The sequence below is a fragment of the Chlamydotis macqueenii genome, chromosome 12, assembly GCF_036417535.1.
Source record: "Chlamydotis macqueenii isolate bChlMac1 chromosome 12, bChlMac1.mat, whole genome shotgun sequence".
Classification (NCBI taxonomy): Eukaryota; Metazoa; Chordata; class Aves; order Otidiformes; family Otididae; genus Chlamydotis; species Chlamydotis macqueenii.
Window position 1 is genome coordinate 18,650,101 of NC_141567.1, and position 21,309 is coordinate 18,671,409.

Consider the following 21,309-nt stretch of genomic DNA (forward strand, 5'->3'; position numbering starts at 1 on the left):
CGTTGACCAAGTCTGAGATTAAGATTGGACCCTGCTGCACCTAGGCTCCATAAGGAGCTTAGAAAGCAAGGGGGGTCCACTCTGAAATTTGTGACTCAACAGGAGAGTCTTCCTTACTCCTTGTGTCTCATTCTAACTGCATTCTAACTCAATTTTCCTTTGTTTGTTTCTTCCATGCAGTAATTAATAAGGTGAACCTTGGCATCAAACTTACTGAACCTTGTCAAACCACAGTTAAACTTCATTAAACTCCATCAAATTTATTGAACTCTATCAAATTAGTATTTTACCTCAATAAAACATATTGCTGCTTCTCTGAGTGAGGTAAATTCCACTCATCTGTAAAAAAAAGCGTATCAGAATTGCGGTCTTCAGCCTTAGTCAGGTCTAGCGTTTTGTGACAGCAATGCAGCATTTTCCAGTTTCAAGGAACAATGGAAATCAAACAGGTTTGTGGTTTTTTGTTTTTTTTTTTTTTTCCTTAAGACTGTCCTGGTGGAGATGCATTGTCTTTTCCCAGTGCAGCCTTTACGAAACATATCAGCCATTTGTTTGGACTTAAGCCAAAATGCAGGAAAGAAGCCACAGTTCATTGAAGCAATGCTACCCGACAGGAGAGAGTGGAAGTGAAGTAAACGACCCACATTGACTGCGTTTATACAATTTGTTGCACTTAAAGCTGAACCAATTTTCTTGATGCTTTTTCAAGCATCAACTTTTTTTCTGGCTTAGTGTCTGGAATCATGTTAGCACTTCTCTCTGCTCTCAGCATTACCAAAGGACGTTTTTCTCTGACTCTCTCTAGCCCAGTTTGTGTTATGTTCCGGCAGAAATCCACGTGGAGCGTTTGCAGTGATCCCCCATAGAGGGTCACTGCTTCTAGTGTCCGGTCAGTGATCCGCACACAGTTTTCCAGTTTGAGTGTCTTGAGGTTTGGGCAGTTCTTGAGAAGCAGCAAGATGCAATCGTCTGTAACATGGCCACATCCAGAGAGGGTCAGAGATAGCAGGTTTGGACATCTGAAAGCATGATCGTTACAGGTGAGATGAGGGGAAAAATAAAGAACAGACCTTGGAGAAGCTACAAGAATAAATATGAAAGTTAGAAAAATACGTCCTCTTCCATCATGAGGGGTAAGAAAGCATGAGTAGGTGGGGGCATATATAGATCTTAATGCTTAGATTTACTAACTGCAGAACTTACCTTCTTTGCTTTGTCTCTTGGTAGCAACAGCTGTAGCTCAGTTGGCATAGTGGAAAAGCAGACGCGGATGCCTATTAAAGCTGCAGCTGCATTGCTTTTTCCTAAGGAGTTGGGTGGTGCTGCACTTCTCCAAGCGCAGTGAATGAAGACCCAGTAGAGGTGAGATTCAAGTCAGAATGACTTTGAGGACAAGTGGGTGAAGAGGCTGCTGCGTAGACGTGCTGAGCATTGGCAAGCAGGACACTCCCACTCTTGATGTTACGGGGATTAATGGGTGTATTTTCAGCTCCTTAGGTCTACTGAACAGGTGCCAGCTACTAGTTAACAGCATTGCTGTTTGAACCCCACACAACTCTTAAACCTTCCTTCAAATCAGTGAAACTGGTAAGAACTCCACTGTTAAAGAATGACACGGAATTTTTAAAAAGCTTGCTTTTTTTTGTTGCTTGGGTAGACCTGGGAAAGTACAGAAAAGGCCTGTTCCAAGTCAATGTGCTGATGACTTACACTAGCTGGCCTGGAGCAGAAAACTGGAGCAGACCAGTTACTACTAGTTGTTGTGCTGACCAGGCATGTTTGCAAGGACTTGCACACCAACCTGCAAAGCCTTTTGTACAGCCTGGTTTCTGGCTTACACCTCTCTCCGGGGAGCAGCAGCTCAGCTATCCATCTGTTGGGCTAAATACAGCTTCATGTTTCTCTGCTAGCACAGGGCTACATTAGGCTCTGTTGGTGTGGGGAAAAATTATTACAGCAATGCTGTGTTGATCTTATGAGACCTTTGGACAGAACTATTAGCCTGCCTCTACCCTGTAAGAACTGTAAGATATCTGCAAGCATTTCCATAAAAGATTTGTGCTCGCAGCCTGTACCGGGGCTTTAGGTGTACAACAGCAGTGGGGGCAAACAAGGGGCTCTGCCATCACTGCAGCATTTTCTTTTGTCCTTAAAAAAAACCCTGGTACATAGTACCTGCCTCTTTCTCTGCACTCCAGCCCACCCCCCTGCTGCTGCTTAACTTCGCCTTTTGAGCAGAGGTAATAAAGGGAGATCACAAGAGCTGCGTGATCGTTTTTTTACTCTTTTCCTTTACACTTACTTATGAACAGTTAGAAAAGCAAATGTTTTAAAGTAGGCGAAGTCAAGAAAGGCTCTAACCTGACATCTCTTGTGCCTTCATCAGCAGAAAAAAATTACTCCAAACTCAGGGAGAAAAGCTGTGTATTGGTTTACTTTCCATTTTTCTTTGCACAAAATGATAGGAATTTTGTTCATATGGAAATGGATTGCTGCTGAAAAAAAAAAGGCAGGAGCTTGTCTTAGGAAGGCTAAAATGGATGAGGTGGTGGGGGAGTGAATATCAATATAAACTCATTTTTTAAGAGTTCAGTTTAACTTGTGGAAACAAATCCTTGTAAGGCTGAAAGGCATTTGCAGGATTTTTATGGACTTTGAGATTGCTTACTACCCTGCAGGCTTTGCTTTGAATTTTGTCCAGCAACCAGTTTGGGGTTATGGATTCTGCAGAGGAGAGAGGCACTTACTTAAACATTAAAACATTGCTGCAGAGCTGTGCTCTTGCATCCTCTTTCTGAATCCTAATTAATTTGTGATAGCAAAAAAAAAAAAAGTGGAAAGAGTTGTGTGGCCTCATGGTAGACATTCCAGTGCCAAAAAAACAAGAGAATACTTCCTCCTACACTCTCCTTCATAGGCACTGATACTTTGATAATTAATCCAAATTTATCAGTTCTAGAACAGTTACTTCAGAAATGTTGTATTTTCAGCTTGATGTTCTGTTTTGACCTACATCTCAGTCCTTGCTTTGAGACTGCACTGTTGCTGGTTGTCACCACAACACTGTGTCCTGTCAGTATCCTGTAATTTGCTGGGTTTTTAAATTGTTACTTCGAAATAGAACTGTGTGCCTTTTGTGGCACAAAGCTGAGGGCTGGCTGCGACACAAAGGTGTGCGTGGCATTTCAGTGCACACAGGCACTGGCATGCCCCGTTCAGCTCCGGTCTTTGGTGTTACTAAAACTCTAGGATTGGCTCTACCCTGTTTGCTCCTCCTAATGTAATTTAACTTTTTCTTCCTTAAAGCTGCTTTGTAGCAGTACAGCTGTTAGAAGAAAGGGTGTGCACCAGAGCTGCTTTTCCAGAGTAGTATTTCTTTTCCTTTACTGTCGTTCATAAAAAGCTAAGACAGTTAAATGTCAGAATAAAACAATAATTATTTCTTAGAATGAAACAAATTTGGTGTTTAGTAAGATGTTTAACAAAATAAGTTTTGTTATAACATACTGACTGGTTGAAGTCACATCCTTCCTCTAGCCCCTCCCCCAGGACGATGCTTTACACTGCCAGGATGGTCCCTTTCAGTGGGGCAGCAGTGTAGTAGGCAGTATTGCACGTTCCTGTATTAATTATTCATTCTTAAAAAAAAAAGAGCGGAGGGTAGGCTTAAGGAAAGTCAACAGGAAGTACACACTATTGCCACTATAAAAACACCTTCACACTGTATTAGAATTGCAATGTCAAAGCGCTCATGCACTTCATGCTCCATTTCAGGCAGGAGGTATGGAGGAAATAGCTCTAATTTCAAGAAGGTTAACTTCTACGGTAGAGTTTCACACGCAAAGAACGTACCTGTTGCAAACTTCTAGCAAAAAATCATTGACAGTGTGTTCGTGCCTGTTACAGAAGTCTTTCTGCAAACTGTTTTTCATCCAGTCCTCAATGTTACACACCTTGACTCTCTCTGAATACCAGCAGATGGATAAGTATTTTAAAGCAGGTCCCAGGAGAAAATTATCCTTCTTTAGTTCCACTGGAGAATGAAAGTTCAACAAAGACCACAGTAGAGGATCCTGAAACACTTCTTGCAACTTGTGACATGTTTTTGATAAACTTTTCCTACTATTTTTGTCCAGAAAAGAAAAAAGATGTAAAAGGCATTCCCGATTCAGCTGGGTTATATGCATAGCCCGTCAGACCGTGGTAGAAGGAAGGCAGTCTCGTGGCCTTGTGGAGTAACAGCTGGAAGGGACTCGGAATCACCAGAGGGGCTGTTGCACATATATGGTTGTGGAACGGTGTTTATTTTTGGCAAACAACTGTTGTAGAAGCTAAGAACAGGGAAAGGAAAAGAAGCATGTGTGCCCTAATCTCTTGTGCTGTTTCTACAAGGGAATGGAATGGGCATGTAGAATAGCAGCACTTGACTTCCACGAAATGCTTCCTTAAAAGGGATTTCTTTCCTTTTAGGCACTTCTCAAGTTTAGCAAAATTCCTGTGCTGAGTTAATGAACTGAGGACACAGGGCGGGCGGGGGGGGGGGCGGGAGGGGGGAGGCGCGCAGAGAGTGTAGCTACAGCTGCAAAGAGCAGCTTTGGAGGATTCAGCTTTCCAAGCAAAAGTTTGGTTTTTGCAGTGTACGACACTTTTTAGCCTTGATTTGTTCATTGATTTTTCTAAGGTTGCACTTTTGCTTCATGTTCAAGGACTATTATACTATAGTGAACTTTCACAAACAGCTTGTAACGTGAGATGAAAAATCCCGAGGTGCTTTAAAGTGCACACACACAAAGTCCGCAGCTTCAATTTACAAGTCCCAGTCTTAGGGCACTTTCCTGCTCACTGTTTTTGAATAAACAGAGCTAGCCCTTTCCCCACCTTCTGCATGAGGTAAGTAATGATACGCAGCAGGCAGACATGGAACACCCAGTCCATGTTTAGCTGTTTGTAGGCTTGTGCTAATTTTGTGTCTATTAGGTTGAGTTTTACAAATTTTCTTGTTACGGTTGTTGTAGGTTTAGTTCTGTTACCATGCACTCGGAAGGCGTGATGGGAAAAGGATATATAGAATTGTTTGAGGAGTAGAAGTGTTTGTTTTCTAAGAAAAGAAGAAATTGTAGCAGAAAGTCTCTCCTAGAACAAAAATAAAGCTATAGCAAATGGCAGGTCAGAATTAAAAGCAACACTGAACAGCCTTGTAACTTTGAAATAAAAAAATACTTGAAATAAAGGTAGTTTATGCTCATCTTTTGTCTGGTGTTAATGCAGGAAAATAATACATTCAGCTAATTAGTAGATAGTAACAGTAAAACAGCCCTGCAGATGTTTTTCAGGGGGCTTGCATGTTTTTAACGCCTGTGAGATACCTATGCATTTTAATAGGGCTTGTTTCAATATATGACAGGGGTGAGTGAGACCAAAATTGATCTTTTCCTCCATACCCTGAGAATGCAGTTTGAAATTCAGCTCTGAAAAACAAGATTTCAAATTTGTTTGCAGTCTGCAACAATTATTTTAGCTTATCTCTGCTCTTGAGTAATGTGAATACTTGCACACCGTGACTCGAAAACCAGCAATTATGGCTCTTTAATTCTTTACAGTTAGTAATTTTCTGTTATGCACAGTAAGCTGTGCTTAACAACTGCCAGTCTTTTTGGTTTCACATCCTTTGTCATTTAATATTTTTCTTTAAATGAGAAGGAGATTCCTGCTCCCCACCCACGCTCAGAAACAGACTACCGCCAGGGGTATGAGTGCTTTTATGAAGCCACAAAAGGGACTGGAAGAGTAGATGATTTCACATACCAGCTAAGCCAGTCACTGGAAAATAGCTGCTCAAATGCTGTGCCCGCAGTTGTTGTTGTTCTTTTTGTTCTCATTTTCAATTCTCACTTCATCCTTTTGAGAGTTTACCTTCATCTTTGAGCAGGTTTAAATAGTTGAGACTGCTCAGAGTCGAAATAAACACAGGAATATTACTTATTAAAAAAACCCCATCAAACAAGCAAACTGGAATTACAAGGTTCCCATTGCTAGGATGGACTCTTAAACCACACAGAGGACACACACACCACAAACATGACCTAAACAACAGCTGCTGAGTGACAAGGCCCTCTACACTTGAAATGCAGGTACTCTTTGGGTTTAGATGCTATGTTTTGGTAGAGGTGTTAAGTAGTGGGAACACTTGAATTTGCTTTATTTTGTTTTCCCCAGAACAAGGTAAAATATTCTGCCATCCATGTTCAAAGGATTTACACTAATGATATTCTGCAAGCCTGTAGAAGGACAAAAGGAGTTTCATTTTCTAAGGAAAGGAGATACTTTAATGGCACATTTTCCATAAACACACTTTGTGAATGAGATATAATTCACATTCAACCTGGAAATGCTCCAGAAACACACAAGATGAGCACAGTCAGTACTCCTCACCGAAAATGACACACTAGATTTTAATGGTAAACAATTACAGCTATGGCACTACAGTACTTGAGGATATCCTAAAGCACACTGGAATCAGTTTTCAAGGTGCTGATTACCTCATCAGTAAGACACAGACACATCAGTAATGAAACGTTGGGGAAACCTTTGAACACCACATGTTATGCTTTCCATTGATTTAACAAAATCCTTATAAATGTCCTCCTGCTTTTGATAAGAGTCCACTCTCCCTGCCTGTCTGAAAGTTTTAAACTCTCCTCTGAGGCTGCCATCTGGTAGCACCTGCCAAGCACCCTCTGAGAAGGAGCTCTCTTTCCAAATGCCTTAGAGTTTTGCATAGGCTGCATGTAACAGCTCACTATACAACACACTAATGCAAAAGTATTCTGAGAGCTGGACACATTGCAGTTTTGTTTTACATAAATCTCATCTCCAGTTGTATACGTGGCTAAACAATTACTAACAAAACAACAAACTTTGATCAGACAAATTTTGGTGAAAAATATGCAAGTCTTTGAACTGTAGAGAGCAGTTGTTGCTTGCAGAGCAGTCACAAGCAAGAAAAAAAATTCTTGCCAGTTAGTGTGTACTATGGCCAGCAGTAAGTAGAAAAGAAACATTTGGCTTCTTAAATGAAATTAGATACCCCCGCCCCCCCCCGCCCACAAGCTAGTAGATAAATACAGGATATACAAGTAAGGTTAAAAATGTAATACTAGGCCAGGTGCAGTATATGTTACTGGTTCAGTGCTCAGTTAATATTTTTTTTTTTGACACCACACTGAATAGAATACAGTGGATAAGCAAAGTTCTCCACCAGGAAGAGAATTTCTTGTGTTGCCACAACAAACTGTTCATACTGTCCATCTGGGTTTGCAGTGGGAGAAAGGTGAATTAGGAAAGGATTTATAATGTACTAGTTCCAGCAAAGCATATGGCTGAGTCCGTATCACCACCTGCTGCCACAACAAGCCTGACGTGATTGCATTGTGTTCCCATGGCCGTGTCTCAAATGGACCATGCTGGATGCCATTGCCCAAGACCTCACTGTTACAAAGCAAATGTTACTGAAAGGAAGTACTGAAGTGAGAATGTAACTCTGATCCAAAAAAAATTAACTGGAGAAGTAGAAGCCACTGAAAGTAAGTGAATGTTGCTGAAGATTACAAATTTAAGTTTCTAAAAAAATACAAAAAAAAAAAAAAAGGCACATTTACATCACTGGTTTGTGAGGACACTGCATACAGCTGACTTCTGTAAGTTAAACAACTGCTTCTGGCCTATACCTAGTCATGTATTTTAAGCTTCGTATTCTCAAAACTAAAATTCTAAAGCAATTCAATCCAAGTAGCATGCAGACCAAATGCAGCTACAGACTGAATCTACTTAACTCCCCAGCTAACTGCAAGCAGTAAGGCTGCCCTTTCTGGGCAATAATGTGGTAAGATACTTCACTTGCCCCACACACCAATGACGTCTGTCAAATACCTTCTTCTGCCTGTATAGATGATAACAGCTACCTATTCTGATTAGAATAAAGGCTGTGGCTGCAAGAAACTGAGAAAGGGTGGGTGACAAACTATCTACAATTTAAAGCAATGAATAGTTCTATTTATTGTTCAACTTAAAAGTAAAATAAGACATCATTGTTATATATGTCACTTAATGTATCAAAGAATAATCGCAATAGGTTTTAACTAGTGTACAGTTAACATATTCATACACCATTAGCAATGCTGAATGCTTTTCTTCTATATTAAGCCAATTTCTCTCTTTCCTGGTTTAAGATGTTGTGAAAAAGCTATGAAGAAGGACGTTGTTTTAAAAAGCATCTGACTGTAATTTCTTTATGCTTGCAGCTAACCCACAGCAAGGAAACTGATGCGTACTGCATGTGCACCAGGTTGAGCTGTGGTGCAATCTGTAGGGAAATTTTTACTGTGTACTACCCAAGGTCTTTCAGAAGCATTAACTAAAAGGAGTAACCACATTTTACTTGCATTCTTGTGTGTTTTCAGATTACTGTATTGTCTTATTATCACAACTAAGAGGCAGAGTTTGATTGTGTGACTACATTAAGTAAATGCTACTCTTACTATTATGCTTTTGAGATTTTTAGGAATGTCCAGTTCCTTGCTAGGCACATGGGGGCTAGCTAGAAAGGATGGGTGGGGGGAAAGAGGACTGAAATGTAGCATTTGTCAAATTTCAGATTTCTGGGGGACTCCTGGCTTTTGCAATATTAGTTTTCCTGTCCACCTTTTAAAAATCTTATTAGCTGACTTCCACTCTCCAGAATAACAGTACAGCTAAAATTCAACTACTTTTTTTTTTAGCAGAAGTCTTTCTCCATTGCATAGCTAAGTTACGGAATTTGTTATCGTGCCCTAAACTGTTGGTCTAGAGACCCTAAACAAAGATCCCACACTGGGCCAAAGCGTGACTACTACAGCTGCCCACGTCTGCTCCAGTCAAAAGCAGTCTTGGCTCATCAACTCCAGTCAGGCAGGCTACGCTGTCAAACTGAGCACCTTCCTTTTAGTTTGCATTTGAACTGGTAAAAAAATGTCATGTGGAGCATCTGGAACACCATCCTTTCAGTTTTAAGTGAACTGCAGGCATTTAGTGGACAGGAGCTATATTTAGACCTAAGACTGTTCTCACAACTCCCAAACTTTGGGGCTGTACTCCCAATTCCCACCAGAAAGGAGGGTTGGGGTCCCACTGCCAAGAAGTCTCCAAGGTTTCAAGCAAGTAAGTGTTCATGATCAAATTTCAAGATGACAGTCTAAAACAAGACATCTAAGGCAATTCATGATCCGTTCAAAAAACATAAATCTCAACACAATTTAGACATTTATATATTTTAAGATAATTTTTTTTTAAATTTGAAAGGGAGGAGGGATATGTGAGGCATATATATGCGAGGGATACTTGAATTAAACTGCAGTATAGATACAATTGAACCAACTTGTTTATTTACAATGATTCCTGAAAGTCAGCAGCCTGAATACACACCAATATAGCAGCAATTACCTGGTCTATTTAATGATGCCACATCTCCTCTCTTCTGCAGGCAAAGAATAATTATTCAGAGGTCACTGTTAGTTTCTTGCACGAGGGAAAATAGTATGTGCAAAAAACTCCTTGATTTAAAGAGATTAAATCATATCTACGTAACAGCTGTGAAAACAGCATGAAGTTGTATTGCTCTTCATAATCAGAAGCACATTTATCTTGCTTGTAAGGATAGAAAGCTTCTCTGATGTAAATGTGCCTTTAGAAAGTGAGAACTGAAAACATTAATATAAAAAAGTCAAATAACTAAGTATTTAATGAAACTATATATATAAAAACTGAGTTATCACAACTAAAGCAGCAAATCAAAATCTGCTGAGGTTTTCTGGTATAACTAAAAAAAAAAGTTAGTTTGTGTCCAAGTTCAGTAAGTCAAATGCTACCATTGACACAACAAAACTAAAACCCACAAGAGGAAATTGAAAAGTGCACAATGAAAATTAATAGTCTTGGATCAAGTATTTATGGAAAAATGGAAATGTTTTGTCCGGTGGACTTGATAAGTGAGAATTAAAAGGAGGTATTAAAGTTTATCTGATCCAGATTTGGCTTGCCGTTCCACATAGAAGAGGATGTAGGCCTTGGCCTTTACCACAGTCTCCTCGTCGGTCAAAGTTACAGTACTGTCGTTGAAATGGAACCAACGGCCTTCATGAGCTGCGTATGCGGTGTAATGTCCAGAGCCAACGCTGTCAGCAGGGGGAGGTGGGGAAAGAAAGGACAATCAGAAGGAGACAGACCACCTCATTCTCTGATGCATTTTCTATTAGGGCTAAGAGACTTCCAGGAATCAGAGGAAGAAAGCAACTGACAGCCCTCCAAAACAGTTGGTAAGATGCTTCCTTTCTTAATCTGTGGGGCTCAAAGTTTTATGGTAAGTAAAATAATCACTTACTGGGATGAGCTGAAAGGTTTTTTTTTTTTTTAATATGAACTTATTAGCATTCCATAGTTTTTGTGCAAGCACGGTGTCTTGCAACACTGAGCTTTCATGTTTGCCTACATGAAAATCAAGTCTATTATCTGTTATTGCTCAAGCATTAGCTATAAAAATTTAACTATGCTCTATTTTCAGAAATCTTCCCCATTTAGGTTTAGAGAGACTCACATAGTCTAAATATAATCAAAAGCATTCAGAGCAAAACTAATCCCAGAATATCAAGATTTTTCAAGTTCATCTTAAACAGATCCACATCTTGGAACCATATTTCTTCAGTCTAACATACCAGAACTACAAACCCATCAGTTTTCGTTACCCTGCCATCCCAAGATAAGGTTTGCTTTTGCTTGCTTACATGTTATAACACACGCTCAGTGTTTCCAACCACCTAATTCCATTCTAATCACAATCAACTTTGGTGCCCATATGGTTTTCCTATGACTCTGAAGCACCAGCCAGATGCACCGGGGTTATACAAGTGCTGTCTTTCATAGTCAAATCTTTCCAAGAGTCCAGACCATTCCTCTAGAGAAAGGAGAAGGAGTGGCTTTCTAGACAGAACTTCCTGATTCATATCTTTGAACTGAATTCAGGTATTGGCAAGGTTTTGATTAATGGGGTTTAGTTTCTTTACGAAAACTCCTTTCACTGCTCACACCCAGAGAGTGATTGCCTTAACAATAGGAACACGTTTTTCAGGATAAACAGTTGTCTTGCCCCTACTACTGTTATTCTCAACAGATCTGTCCAGGGCTGGGAAAAGCAAAAGAAACAACAAAACAGAACACACCCAGCAACTCTACTTCAACATATGGACAGTAGCCAGCCTTGTGGCATGCCTATTAGCATTCACTTTGAAGTTCACTCCTGTAGGAGAGAAGGTAAATACTGGATAACTGCTTTCACTGTGCCAGTCTTAAGTATACGGTTGTTCCAAACATGCACACACGCTCTTTTCGCATAAATGCACATGTGCCTTTCAAAGTGAATAAAAGAGGAAAAGTAGTTCTGCTTTGTAGGGGGAAGGAAAAAAAAATTACAGAGGTTTGTTAACTTCTGGAAGGCCCCTGTATTCACTCTGTTGGTTTAGGGCTTTCCATTCCTAGAGGAACGAAACTACTTTCATTCTTTCTCACACTTCCAGTCATTGCCCCCAAAGACTGACAGTGGGCAGTCACAGGAGTAACTCTACAGATCCATTGGAACTTAATTCAGCTTAGTTCCACTTAAGTTTATAAATTACTGCTTATTTCCACCAGAAAAAATACAGACATTCACTAGGAACAGAAAATCCTTAACTAATGCTGCATATACTTCAGTGGGGAGAAGGTCTGTGCCAAGAAGCAGGCTTATTCCATGTACTCACCCTGAACCATGATGCACAACAACAGCTGCAAGGTCATACAGGCAGCTTTCTGGGCCACTGTTTTCAGGCTGTGGGTAAAAAGACAGAAAATGCTTCAGATCTCAATAGTACCTACCATAATTTGTAATAAAGACAGACGTATGTTGTGGAAAAAATTTCCACAGAAAGTACCCGTGAGTCTTCATACCTCTAACAAGTAGCATTTCATGTCTAGGCCTCGTAAGGGAAACTCAACATATGTATCAACCTTGTTTCTCAGATATGCTGTCCAGTGAAATCGTTTCAAGTGTAAGCATAGCACCTACAGGGTTAAAAACAAAAATAGATGCATTAGAGGAAGAGGTTGAACGTAGTGCTAGACATCTGCAATAGCCTATGGGTGGGTTAGGTGCTGGTCTACTACCGGTGGCATCATTATTTCCTTTGACATATTGTTGCACTGTTTCTTTTCATGTTTATACAAACCTTTGGTAGTTTCTGGATCCAGAATTTTTTGGTGGACTTCTGTTTCTTTTTGCATTTGTGACACATATAGAGCTCTGTCTCATCAAGTTCTTCCAGGTCTGTAAAACTGCGAAGACAATCTAAAAAAGAACAAGATACAAAAACAAAACAAAACACCCACACAAAGAAATCTGATTCAAGATGGGGTTTTTTTGTAACATGAAGTAAACTAAGTAGAGCACTAGAGAGAAGCTGTGCGTATCTGCTGCAGTCATTCTAGTTGTTCTTGTATACATTTGTGTAGCAAAAAGCTGTGTAATAATTTGTTTTAATACAATAACATGTTGTAACATGCAGCACTCTGTGAAAACACAGATAAGCGGTTCAAGGGGGGGGAAAGAAGATTCTGTCCAACATTCAGCACAACTGCTTTCAAAAGAAACTAAATTACTTTCTAACAAAGGATATTGAACTTTTAAAGGTGATGTGGTTTTAGGTACAACGTGAACAGAGAAAATAATGGGGTTTTGATTAAAATAATGATCTGCAGCAAGTATACATAAATCTGTAAAAATTAACATCCTTCTAAAAAAGGTCAGTAACAGCACTACTGTCCAGCTTTGCAGGACTGTATTTATGTTGTTTGGAAAGTAGAACATCTCACTATGTGCCATAATAACAGCCATAAAAGCCATCCTTACTACGTGCAAGGAGCACATACTTCTAAGCACAGAGCCCCAGCAAATGCCAGTACGCAAGAATGCAGATGAGTGCTGGTTGGAAAGACTGTAATACATTAGACATACTCTGACGACAAAGAAAAACCTCTGCTAGATTCTCTGACTGATATTTAGCTGACCTTGTGAAGCACTCCTCAGCCCCAGTTCAGCATGTCACTACACACTGACTGGGGTAAAACCTGCATGGAAAATTATTTTGGCACCTTTCTATACCACAGAATCTCATAAAATTACATGGCATGTGGCACTGAATCACACTTTAGGTGAGAGCCTGGCTCCTCTGAAATAGCTACTCTGGAGAGTATATACTCTTAGTCTTGATAATGATTTCAGTATGCAAGCACTCTTACCTCGTAGTGTGCACATTGGTCCATTTTCTTGATTTTTAGTACGTTTATTTCTGAACTGACTTGGAATATCTAACGAAAGGTCTAGAAAAAAACAAAGTTAAAAAAAAAAAATTAGGGCTGAATAAAACAATGCCTAATCTTTTCAGGCTAAAACTCTGGTTCAGTCATGTGACATCTCAATATATCAAGCTTCAGATTTATTTTTTTGCCTAAGGTCACCTGGTATTTTCAAAGCAAGAGGCACCTTACCTAGGAATGGGTCAAACTTTCTCGATTCAGTCCCACATATTAGGCAGTTGACTTCATTTTGAAGAATGCCTCCAAAAATCGCTGTGACAACAGTAGACGCTCCATTTCTAGACAAACCACATGAGAGAGGTAAAGTCAGCCAGAACGTCTGAGCTTAATTTTCAATACCTGTCATATGTTTACTGCTGACAACTCACCGCTACTAGGCAGAGTAGCTTTGTCCATGTGTTACAAAGAGGGACTAAGTTCATGCACCAGGCATTTCATTCACCGCAGAATCGCACAGCATGAGTACTTAGCCACTATAATACTTCTGCTTTATGTTGTACCTGAAGACAGTGTGAGCTGCGTATGCTCTAAGCAGAAGCTCAAAATGTCAGTGTTGGAAGTATTATGGCTGATTGCATTTCTGTAGCGGAGAGCTGATGCTTACAGGGGTACAGTATTTTAACCCTGTAATTAAGGCTGTTTCTGAAACAAAGAAATTCTTCCCTCTTAGGTAGGTTGAGGATATTTTTGGTTTAAGTCTATACTCTTTGTTAGTTACAAGTAATTCTGGCTTATTAAAGCATATTTCTGCACTTCACTTCCAAAGACAGCTTAAGTTGCATTAAGATAGATAAACAACATGCATCATCATCATCATAGAATCATAGAATGGTTAGGGTTGGAAGGGACCTTCAAAGGTCATCTAGTCCAACCCCTCTCTTGACCTCAGCATGCATTTGAGCAGCCACTCTCAAGACAAATTTACAGTAGGCAAGTGAACAAAGTTTAAGTTCGCCTTGGGTTTTGACATTCAAAATGGTGACAAAACAAAATTGGTTTAGTTTTCAAATACACTTCAATTCTAAGAATGTTTTTTGGATTCTTTTGTAGGATTTTGAAGCATCAACAAAAGCAACATAAATGTTGTAAATAGCACAGTCCGAACTCTAAGCTTTCCCTAATGAAGCATCTATAGAATCCTGCATCTCTCAGACCTGCTTACTATGTATAGGAAGGGAAAACTCACTCAACTCTTACATAGGAAATCCAAGGAATTAGGGACCAAACGCACAGGCTGAACTGACTTAACATTTCTTCCTGAAGCAAATTACACTGTTTTCTCTCTGTGACAGTTTCAATCTGAGAGAAAACACCTGGGACAGAATTCAGAAACAACAGTACTTTGAGAAGTACAGAAATAAGAGTGAAACACATGGATTACATGTTTCAAGACACACAGTAAAAGCAACATCAAAATTAGCAGGAAAAAAGCAACAGCTTTAACTGTGTCAAGTGATAAGTGCAAATAAGCAAGATCATCTGCAGAAAAATTGATGTCAAACTGTAACTGCATTGCTCCCTCATTAATCCAGGAGTTCTACTGACAATTTAAACCTACGAATACTTGGCCATGGTTTTGCTCCTGTGTCACCCTAAGACAATGAGACTGCCCGAACAAATAATTCTAATATGGGTATAGAATAGAAAATACAAAGTTTTTTTATTTCTGAAAGACTAATGATTTAAAATGTGTTTACAGCCTAGCCTGTATGCTTACTCACACCTCTATGAAAAATGCTGATCCTCTTGAAAGGAAGCACATCCTATGGGATGGTAATCCTTTATAACACTACAGAGGCACTAAAGCGAACTTAAACAAGGAATCATGAATTTGAAATGTCAGATCCACCACACACAGGCCCATACAAAAGCATCAAGGTTTTGAAGAAATAAATAAATAAATAAACCCCACTTCTTACATGCAACATTTGTTGCTTGCAGACAGACTAGAATTGTCTTGCAAGATTACTGAACGTGAAACACCATTGAAGCCACCCTGGAGTTCCAGGTGTAGATGGTCCAAAAGGTAACGCATGAACTCGTGGGCATCCTGTTGCTGGTATCCCCTTAAGAGAAAAGGAAACAACAGCAACAAAACAAACAAACAAACAAACAAAAAAAAAAAATCACCAAATATCCAGGTTACTTTAGTGCCAACACACAGAAAGCACCAGGGTCACATGAAAAGAACCTTTGCTTGTTTAATAATACTGAGCAGATTTTACAGAGATATACATATTTTGTACCAAAAAAGCTTCCAGGTAGCTTTTGGAAACATACAGCTACGTCTAGACAAACCAAGCAATTCTGATCCTTTGCAGTGCTCACTTTCTCTCTGCACATCTTTTTTCAAGGATGGAGAAACATTTAATAATATACATTTCAGATAGGAAGAGACCATTTAGAAAACAACAGGAAGCAGCAAAGATCTAACATTTGCTTATGTATTTGGTTAACATTAATTGGCTTCACCAAACGCAGCCTGTGCTAGTGACATCCTAGACCTCATATAAATGTTAATTAAAAATACACAATGGTAGCAGTGACTTTCCCTCACTCACGCAAAGCATTTCTCCTTTTTCTTTGTAATTGCCTATATTTTATTAGTTCCTCTGCAGAATTGTTATGAATCAGGTTCAGGCAGCATAATATTCATCCCTACTTTGAAATTATGGTCAGTATATTGACATCTCAAACCTGTTAAGATTCAAAAGACAGACACCACAAAATGTATTGTTCATACGGGATTCAGAGTCAGTATTTCTGAATGGTTTTCATTCAGCCACTGATCCCACTCACTTTGGCAGTTCCAGGTATTTGCTTCCCTGTTTGTCCCCCTCCCCACCAAAGCCAGGAATTTAATCTTTGGGTTTGTTTTCCACATGCATCTTTCAGCAACAATATGAAGTCTGAAATAATTAGAATGAAAGAGATTTCTTTCGTCTTCTAGTGTGAGATCAATAGCCATGCTCAGAATTGCACACCTCCCTTGCATAACCCATACAGCATTGTTGGGAGAGGAAAGTAATGGCGGGGTGTCCAGAGCACCTCTTGAGCCTTTGGATTTGGTAGGACAGGGCTCCAGTCTCACATGTGTTATTCCATCAGCAGCAATGCTGCTTGAAGAGTCACCATTATTATTTCACCACTAACAAACTTAATCAAAGGGAACAGAGAAGCCATCAGGGTAAAGTATGTCTTTAAAGTTATTTAAGCTAAATCATGCTTCAAATTTGACAAACAACTGCTATCGATTTGCCATAAGATGTATACTGAGATGAAGTCAGAAAGCATACATACTGAAACAGTGAAAGCTTTGTGCAACACTGACATACATAATTATGTGCAAGTATTTTTAGGCCCAGTTACAAGAGTCCCTCCATAGTGGAGCTGGCTTTCCCTCTTCCTCTTGTCCATTCTTTTAAGCTGCTTTATCATGCCTCCCCTGCCCCTTTTCCTCTCGCTGTTCCACATAAGTATTGGCAGTAACTGTCACACGGGAACGGCATGGGAAGAACAACAGAGATGGTTTTTATTATACTTCTCGGTGGAGGGAAAATGTCATACGACTCATGGCACAGTACCCAGAGTCGGAAAGAAATGAGATCAGATTTGGTACAACAGAAGTAAGCAATGTGAGGCTCATGTGCCTTAGTGAAGAACATAGGTATGTCCTACAAAAGTATGCCAGGAGGTGACAACATAAAAAGCAAATAAAGCCTCTTCACCCTGTAGAATTACAGTGATGTTTTCTTCCAAACTAAAACAGCTTTAAAAAAAATCAGTGCATTTGTTTGCGGATCTTACAGCACTCTGAAAATAGCAGCAGCACTACCTACCTCTTACAACAGAAAAACTGGCACACAGAAACAGTGCTGTGCTTCAACAGGCCAGAGTCCTGCATGGCCAAAACCAGGGCTTATTTTCCCAAAATTGCAAAATAAATATACATTACTATGAAACAAGATAGTAAAATAGAATTTAGCTGCAAAGCTGCATGTTGACTGTGCACATTGTAGGATAATTTTGAAGTTGCTAAGATAATACAGGATTTGCTTAGTTTACTGACAGATATCTTCAATTTAATAAACATATAGACAATCAGAATGAACAGCTGAAGATGAAATTTATTGAAAGTCTTTGCTTTAGACACCTTTTCAACATTAAATTTCTCATAAAAGAGCTCTGAAGCATATGACACCGTTGCTCTGTAACAAATTTGATGAAGTAACCTTTGGAATCATTCCACATTGCTGGTTTTGTTCCTGATGCACATGTTTATACTTGCATACAAATACATTAACTATAGATAAAAGAGTTCTTTGATTTGTTAAAAAGCCTAAGGATAGATACAGATCTTTAACAGAACATGATATGGACAATGCACTGTTTAAAATAAACTATAATCTAAAAGCCCATCAGCAAAAAGCATAGTTTCTCCAATAGTCAGCTTGTGTAATAAAACTGATTCAATTCAAGGCCACCTCTGTCATTCCCTTTCCTACCAGCAACAAGATAGGATATAAACAGGAACAGTTACTAGGATCATAGAGCATACTATTTATACAGCAAATCAGCAAAACACACATCTTGCAACTCAGCATGAGGCTACAGAATGACAGCAGCACACTTTGTCCAGCAGTCAAGGAGCGGCATTAGAGCCCACAGGCAGGCCAGCTGTGCTTACAGTAACCATAAGTGATATTCTCTACTCCCTGTATGCAATATGAGAGAGAGTGCTATGGAGTGCATCAGCAGCAGGTTTTTTTTCTATAATGTTCTATAAGAACAGCACTTGCAGTCCTTGGAGGCAGGCACAACATGCCTTTAACAACCGAAATATCTTTGGGTAAAACAATTAAACTAGGTTTCTAACCATTTTCCTCCCCCTATCACTTCAGGCTTCATTAGCACAAGCCACAGTGACCAGTTTGCTGTTAACATGCCAGTGACTCCAGCTTTCTTTCATGTGTACGTCCATCCACCTTCTCCTCCCAATTTCACAAGAAGCGCACAAGGTAGAACTGGAATTGTAGCATCATTAGCTTTTACAAGGTAAAATTAAGCAGTGAACAAACTCCCAAACAAATTTTCTCCCTGGATCATGTGGGAGTGGCAATCTACTGAGCAGCTGACTATTCTCCATGTGATTTAATGAGTTCTCTTACGAATTAATCATGGACATGTTCCCAGCTAACTGGGAATAAAAAGGGGAGGCGGAGAACCCCTAAAACCAGCACTTTTTCTTTTAAAAGCTGTGATAGAACCCACAGTGCTGAAAATTTGCTTGAGGAACTTGAATGAACTGGTTTCTCACTTAGTCTAACAAGAATTATAGTGAAGACTCTAACATGGAAACCGGTCAAGGACATTATGGATGATGCTCATTAGTCTATCATGTTTTGGTCGCTGCTTGCAACTACTGGTATTAAACTTCCTTGATTCTCATAAGCCAAGTGAAATACATTTGGCTGTGTGAAGAATACAATAAATAGATTTGTGTTATTCAGGTTACTCATTGAGCAGATGTTTTCACAGCATCTTTTCAGCACTGCTGGAGATGTTATAGATGATAACAGAACATCTTTACTACCTGAGAACATGGAGCAACTTACCTTCATCACAATATATCCTAACAGGTTTCAGTGCTCCTTTGAAAGAGGTTCAGGGGCCAGGACAGGGAGACCTTGGAGAGGAATGATACTTTGATTTACTTGGGTAACCTTCTTTTTCCCTTTCTTTTTATCATCTTTTTTGTCAGTATGGGCACAAAACGCCTATTATGCACAAGATTTTTTCTTATATCCCTTATTTCATGTCCAGCTGATGACTAAGGTATTTTGAGAGAATCAAGGAAGTTTCAACCAGTACGTTTGCATTTAGGCCTGTAGGTGCTGTACCTTTTTTAATCCGACTACAGCACTTTCTTATTGCAGCCAAGTTTGAGTTCTGTCAACACACTTGTGCACACTTGGCACTTACCTAACAGTCATTATCTTGATTCCTCTGCCCTATGGAGCACTGGCTCAAAGGTAAAACTACTACTGTTTCAGTATTTGAGATGTTTGTCCTCTCTGACACTGCTACATGTAGCATGTGGCAGAAGGGCAGGGATAAACAAAAGCAATACTGATGAACACAAAACTGTCAACCAAAGTGAAGATCCTTTTCAAAGCATATTTGTGGGCATATGGAAAAACTGCAGAGTGCATCCTGCAGATTCAGCAAATTTTAGAGTCGCACACCAGCAAGCCAAGGCTGTGATCAAGAATACTGTTCTTATTCTACAAAACTCACCTAAAATTTGGCATGATTTTCCAAACAACGTAAAATAAAGACTCTGGACTAAATGCAGTTTGGCTTCCTTGCCATAAAGCACAGAGTGTCTTTCTGAATTCTTCAACCAGTGAACTGGAAAGAAAATAAAAGCTGGTGATTAGTATGGGTTTTTGTTATAGCCCTTATAGGTTTACTACCTCAACGCTACAAACATCAGACACAACTTTAGTTAAGATTGTAATGACTGGGTAAATATCCTTTCCAGTACTTCAAAGATTTTATGTCCAAAATCCTACCCATAACACTGGAGACAGACACAGGTTAGGGAAATTACATTTCAGGTGTTGAGGATTCACCTAGAAATCTATCCACCTTTTACCATTTTACTGTAGACTCTGCTAACATCATCCTTCTAACATGCGTTCAAACAAACTGCAGATTGTGAATCACTACTTCTGGTTTTTGGGTTTTTTTTGTTTTTTTTTTTTTAAATATGTCCACCTGCAGGCACATCCCTATGGCCATATTTTAGCTAGAATTAAGTAACATAATGTCTGGAGTACATACAAGTAGCACTTCTTAACCTTACTTTAAATGCAGTTACACTCCAGTGCTTTCTGATGTATCTTCAGTGCCTCCCCCTGCAGCACCAGACCTATATAAGCAAACTGCAAGTGATACAGGTGGTCTTTTTCTGTAACTCTGACCCCCTATGAATCATTTTTCTATGATTCTGCAACACTGAAGCACATAGTGGCTCTACTACCATTTTTGGTATTTTTTTCTACATTTGCTGTTTTCTGTAAAGTCCAGTGCTAACAAGGAACACGCAGCTTACACATTGTTATCCCCCTGGCTCCTGGTATGGTAAGTTCGCCTGCCTGCAGTCTTCCCATTCCTCAGCTCCACAGCAGGCAACTCTTTGAAGTAACAGCAAAACTGCTGAATGTTACTATGGAAAAAGGCAAAATGAATTAAATCCTTAAAGAGCAGAGAACAAAGAATATTACATATTCTGGAGCCTGTTCTTTGAAGTGCATAAACACAACTTCATGCAGTGATAGAAGTTGTCAATCACAAACAGTTCAAGATGGAAGAAATAGTGTAGCAAAAACTCATCTGTAAATGACTAAGCAGATCTGTTAAATATCATCATCATCCCAACTACCTGAAATAATTACATTTTGGCTGTGCTTTGACTAAGAGATACCATGACAGACAGAGGTATCAGAAGGCATTCCCTAACAAAGCAGAGACTGCATCTGCTGAGGAGGTTACCTCCATGTCTGCTGTCCCCTGTCAATCCTAACCTCTGCTACTACAGTCCCAGTAATGGAACATAATAAGCGTGTGCCTCTGCTGCCAGTGAACCCTGAATGATGGAAAAGAAAATGGAGAATGATTCCTCCAGCTACAGCCCAACTCAGTAGTCTCCAGTGAAGTAGGCAAATTCAAAGTGCAAAAGGACAACTACAGAGCAGCAGTTGTCTTGGCAGCAATGAAATGAGGTCTAACATCTCAGCACTGCAGAAACTGTTCTACCTGTTCCACGAGACCCCATCCCTCAAAGCACTGTCTCTGCTTTCACAGCGA

At 39.6% G+C, this 21,309-nt stretch overlaps 2 protein-coding genes across 2 annotated transcripts in view; both read right to left on the minus strand.

Annotated features, from left to right (window-relative positions):
- Positions 1-240: 240 nt before the first annotated feature.
- On the minus strand, positions 241-4,519 carry FBXL22 (F-box and leucine rich repeat protein 22). The gene is made up of 2 exons (XM_010121797.2): positions 3,853-4,519; positions 241-1,019 (listed from the first exon to the last, which is right to left on the minus strand). The coding sequence occupies exons 1-2, from the start codon at positions 4,185-4,187 to the stop codon at positions 674-676; spliced, it is 681 nt and encodes a 226-aa protein (XP_010120099.2). The 5' UTR covers positions 4,188-4,519; the 3' UTR covers positions 241-673.
- A 1,915-nt stretch (positions 4,520-6,434) lies between these two features.
- The window catches only part of USP3 (ubiquitin specific peptidase 3), a 47,256-nt gene continuing 32,381 nt past the window's right edge, over positions 6,435-21,309 (minus strand). The window contains exons 7-15 of the mRNA XM_086756866.1: positions 20,555-20,668; positions 19,735-19,848; positions 15,357-15,503; positions 13,609-13,715; positions 13,360-13,440; positions 12,291-12,409; positions 12,013-12,126; positions 11,826-11,893; positions 6,435-10,208 (exon numbers count right to left, since the gene is read on the minus strand). Of these exons, the coding sequence (XP_086612992.1) occupies positions 10,043-10,208; positions 11,826-11,893; positions 12,013-12,126; positions 12,291-12,409; positions 13,360-13,440; positions 13,609-13,715; positions 15,357-15,503; positions 19,735-19,848; positions 20,555-20,668 (1,030 nt within the window). The 3' untranslated portion in view covers positions 6,435-10,042. The remainder of the gene's footprint in view (positions 10,209-11,825; positions 11,894-12,012; positions 12,127-12,290; positions 12,410-13,359; positions 13,441-13,608; positions 13,716-15,356; positions 15,504-19,734; positions 19,849-20,554; positions 20,669-21,309) is intronic.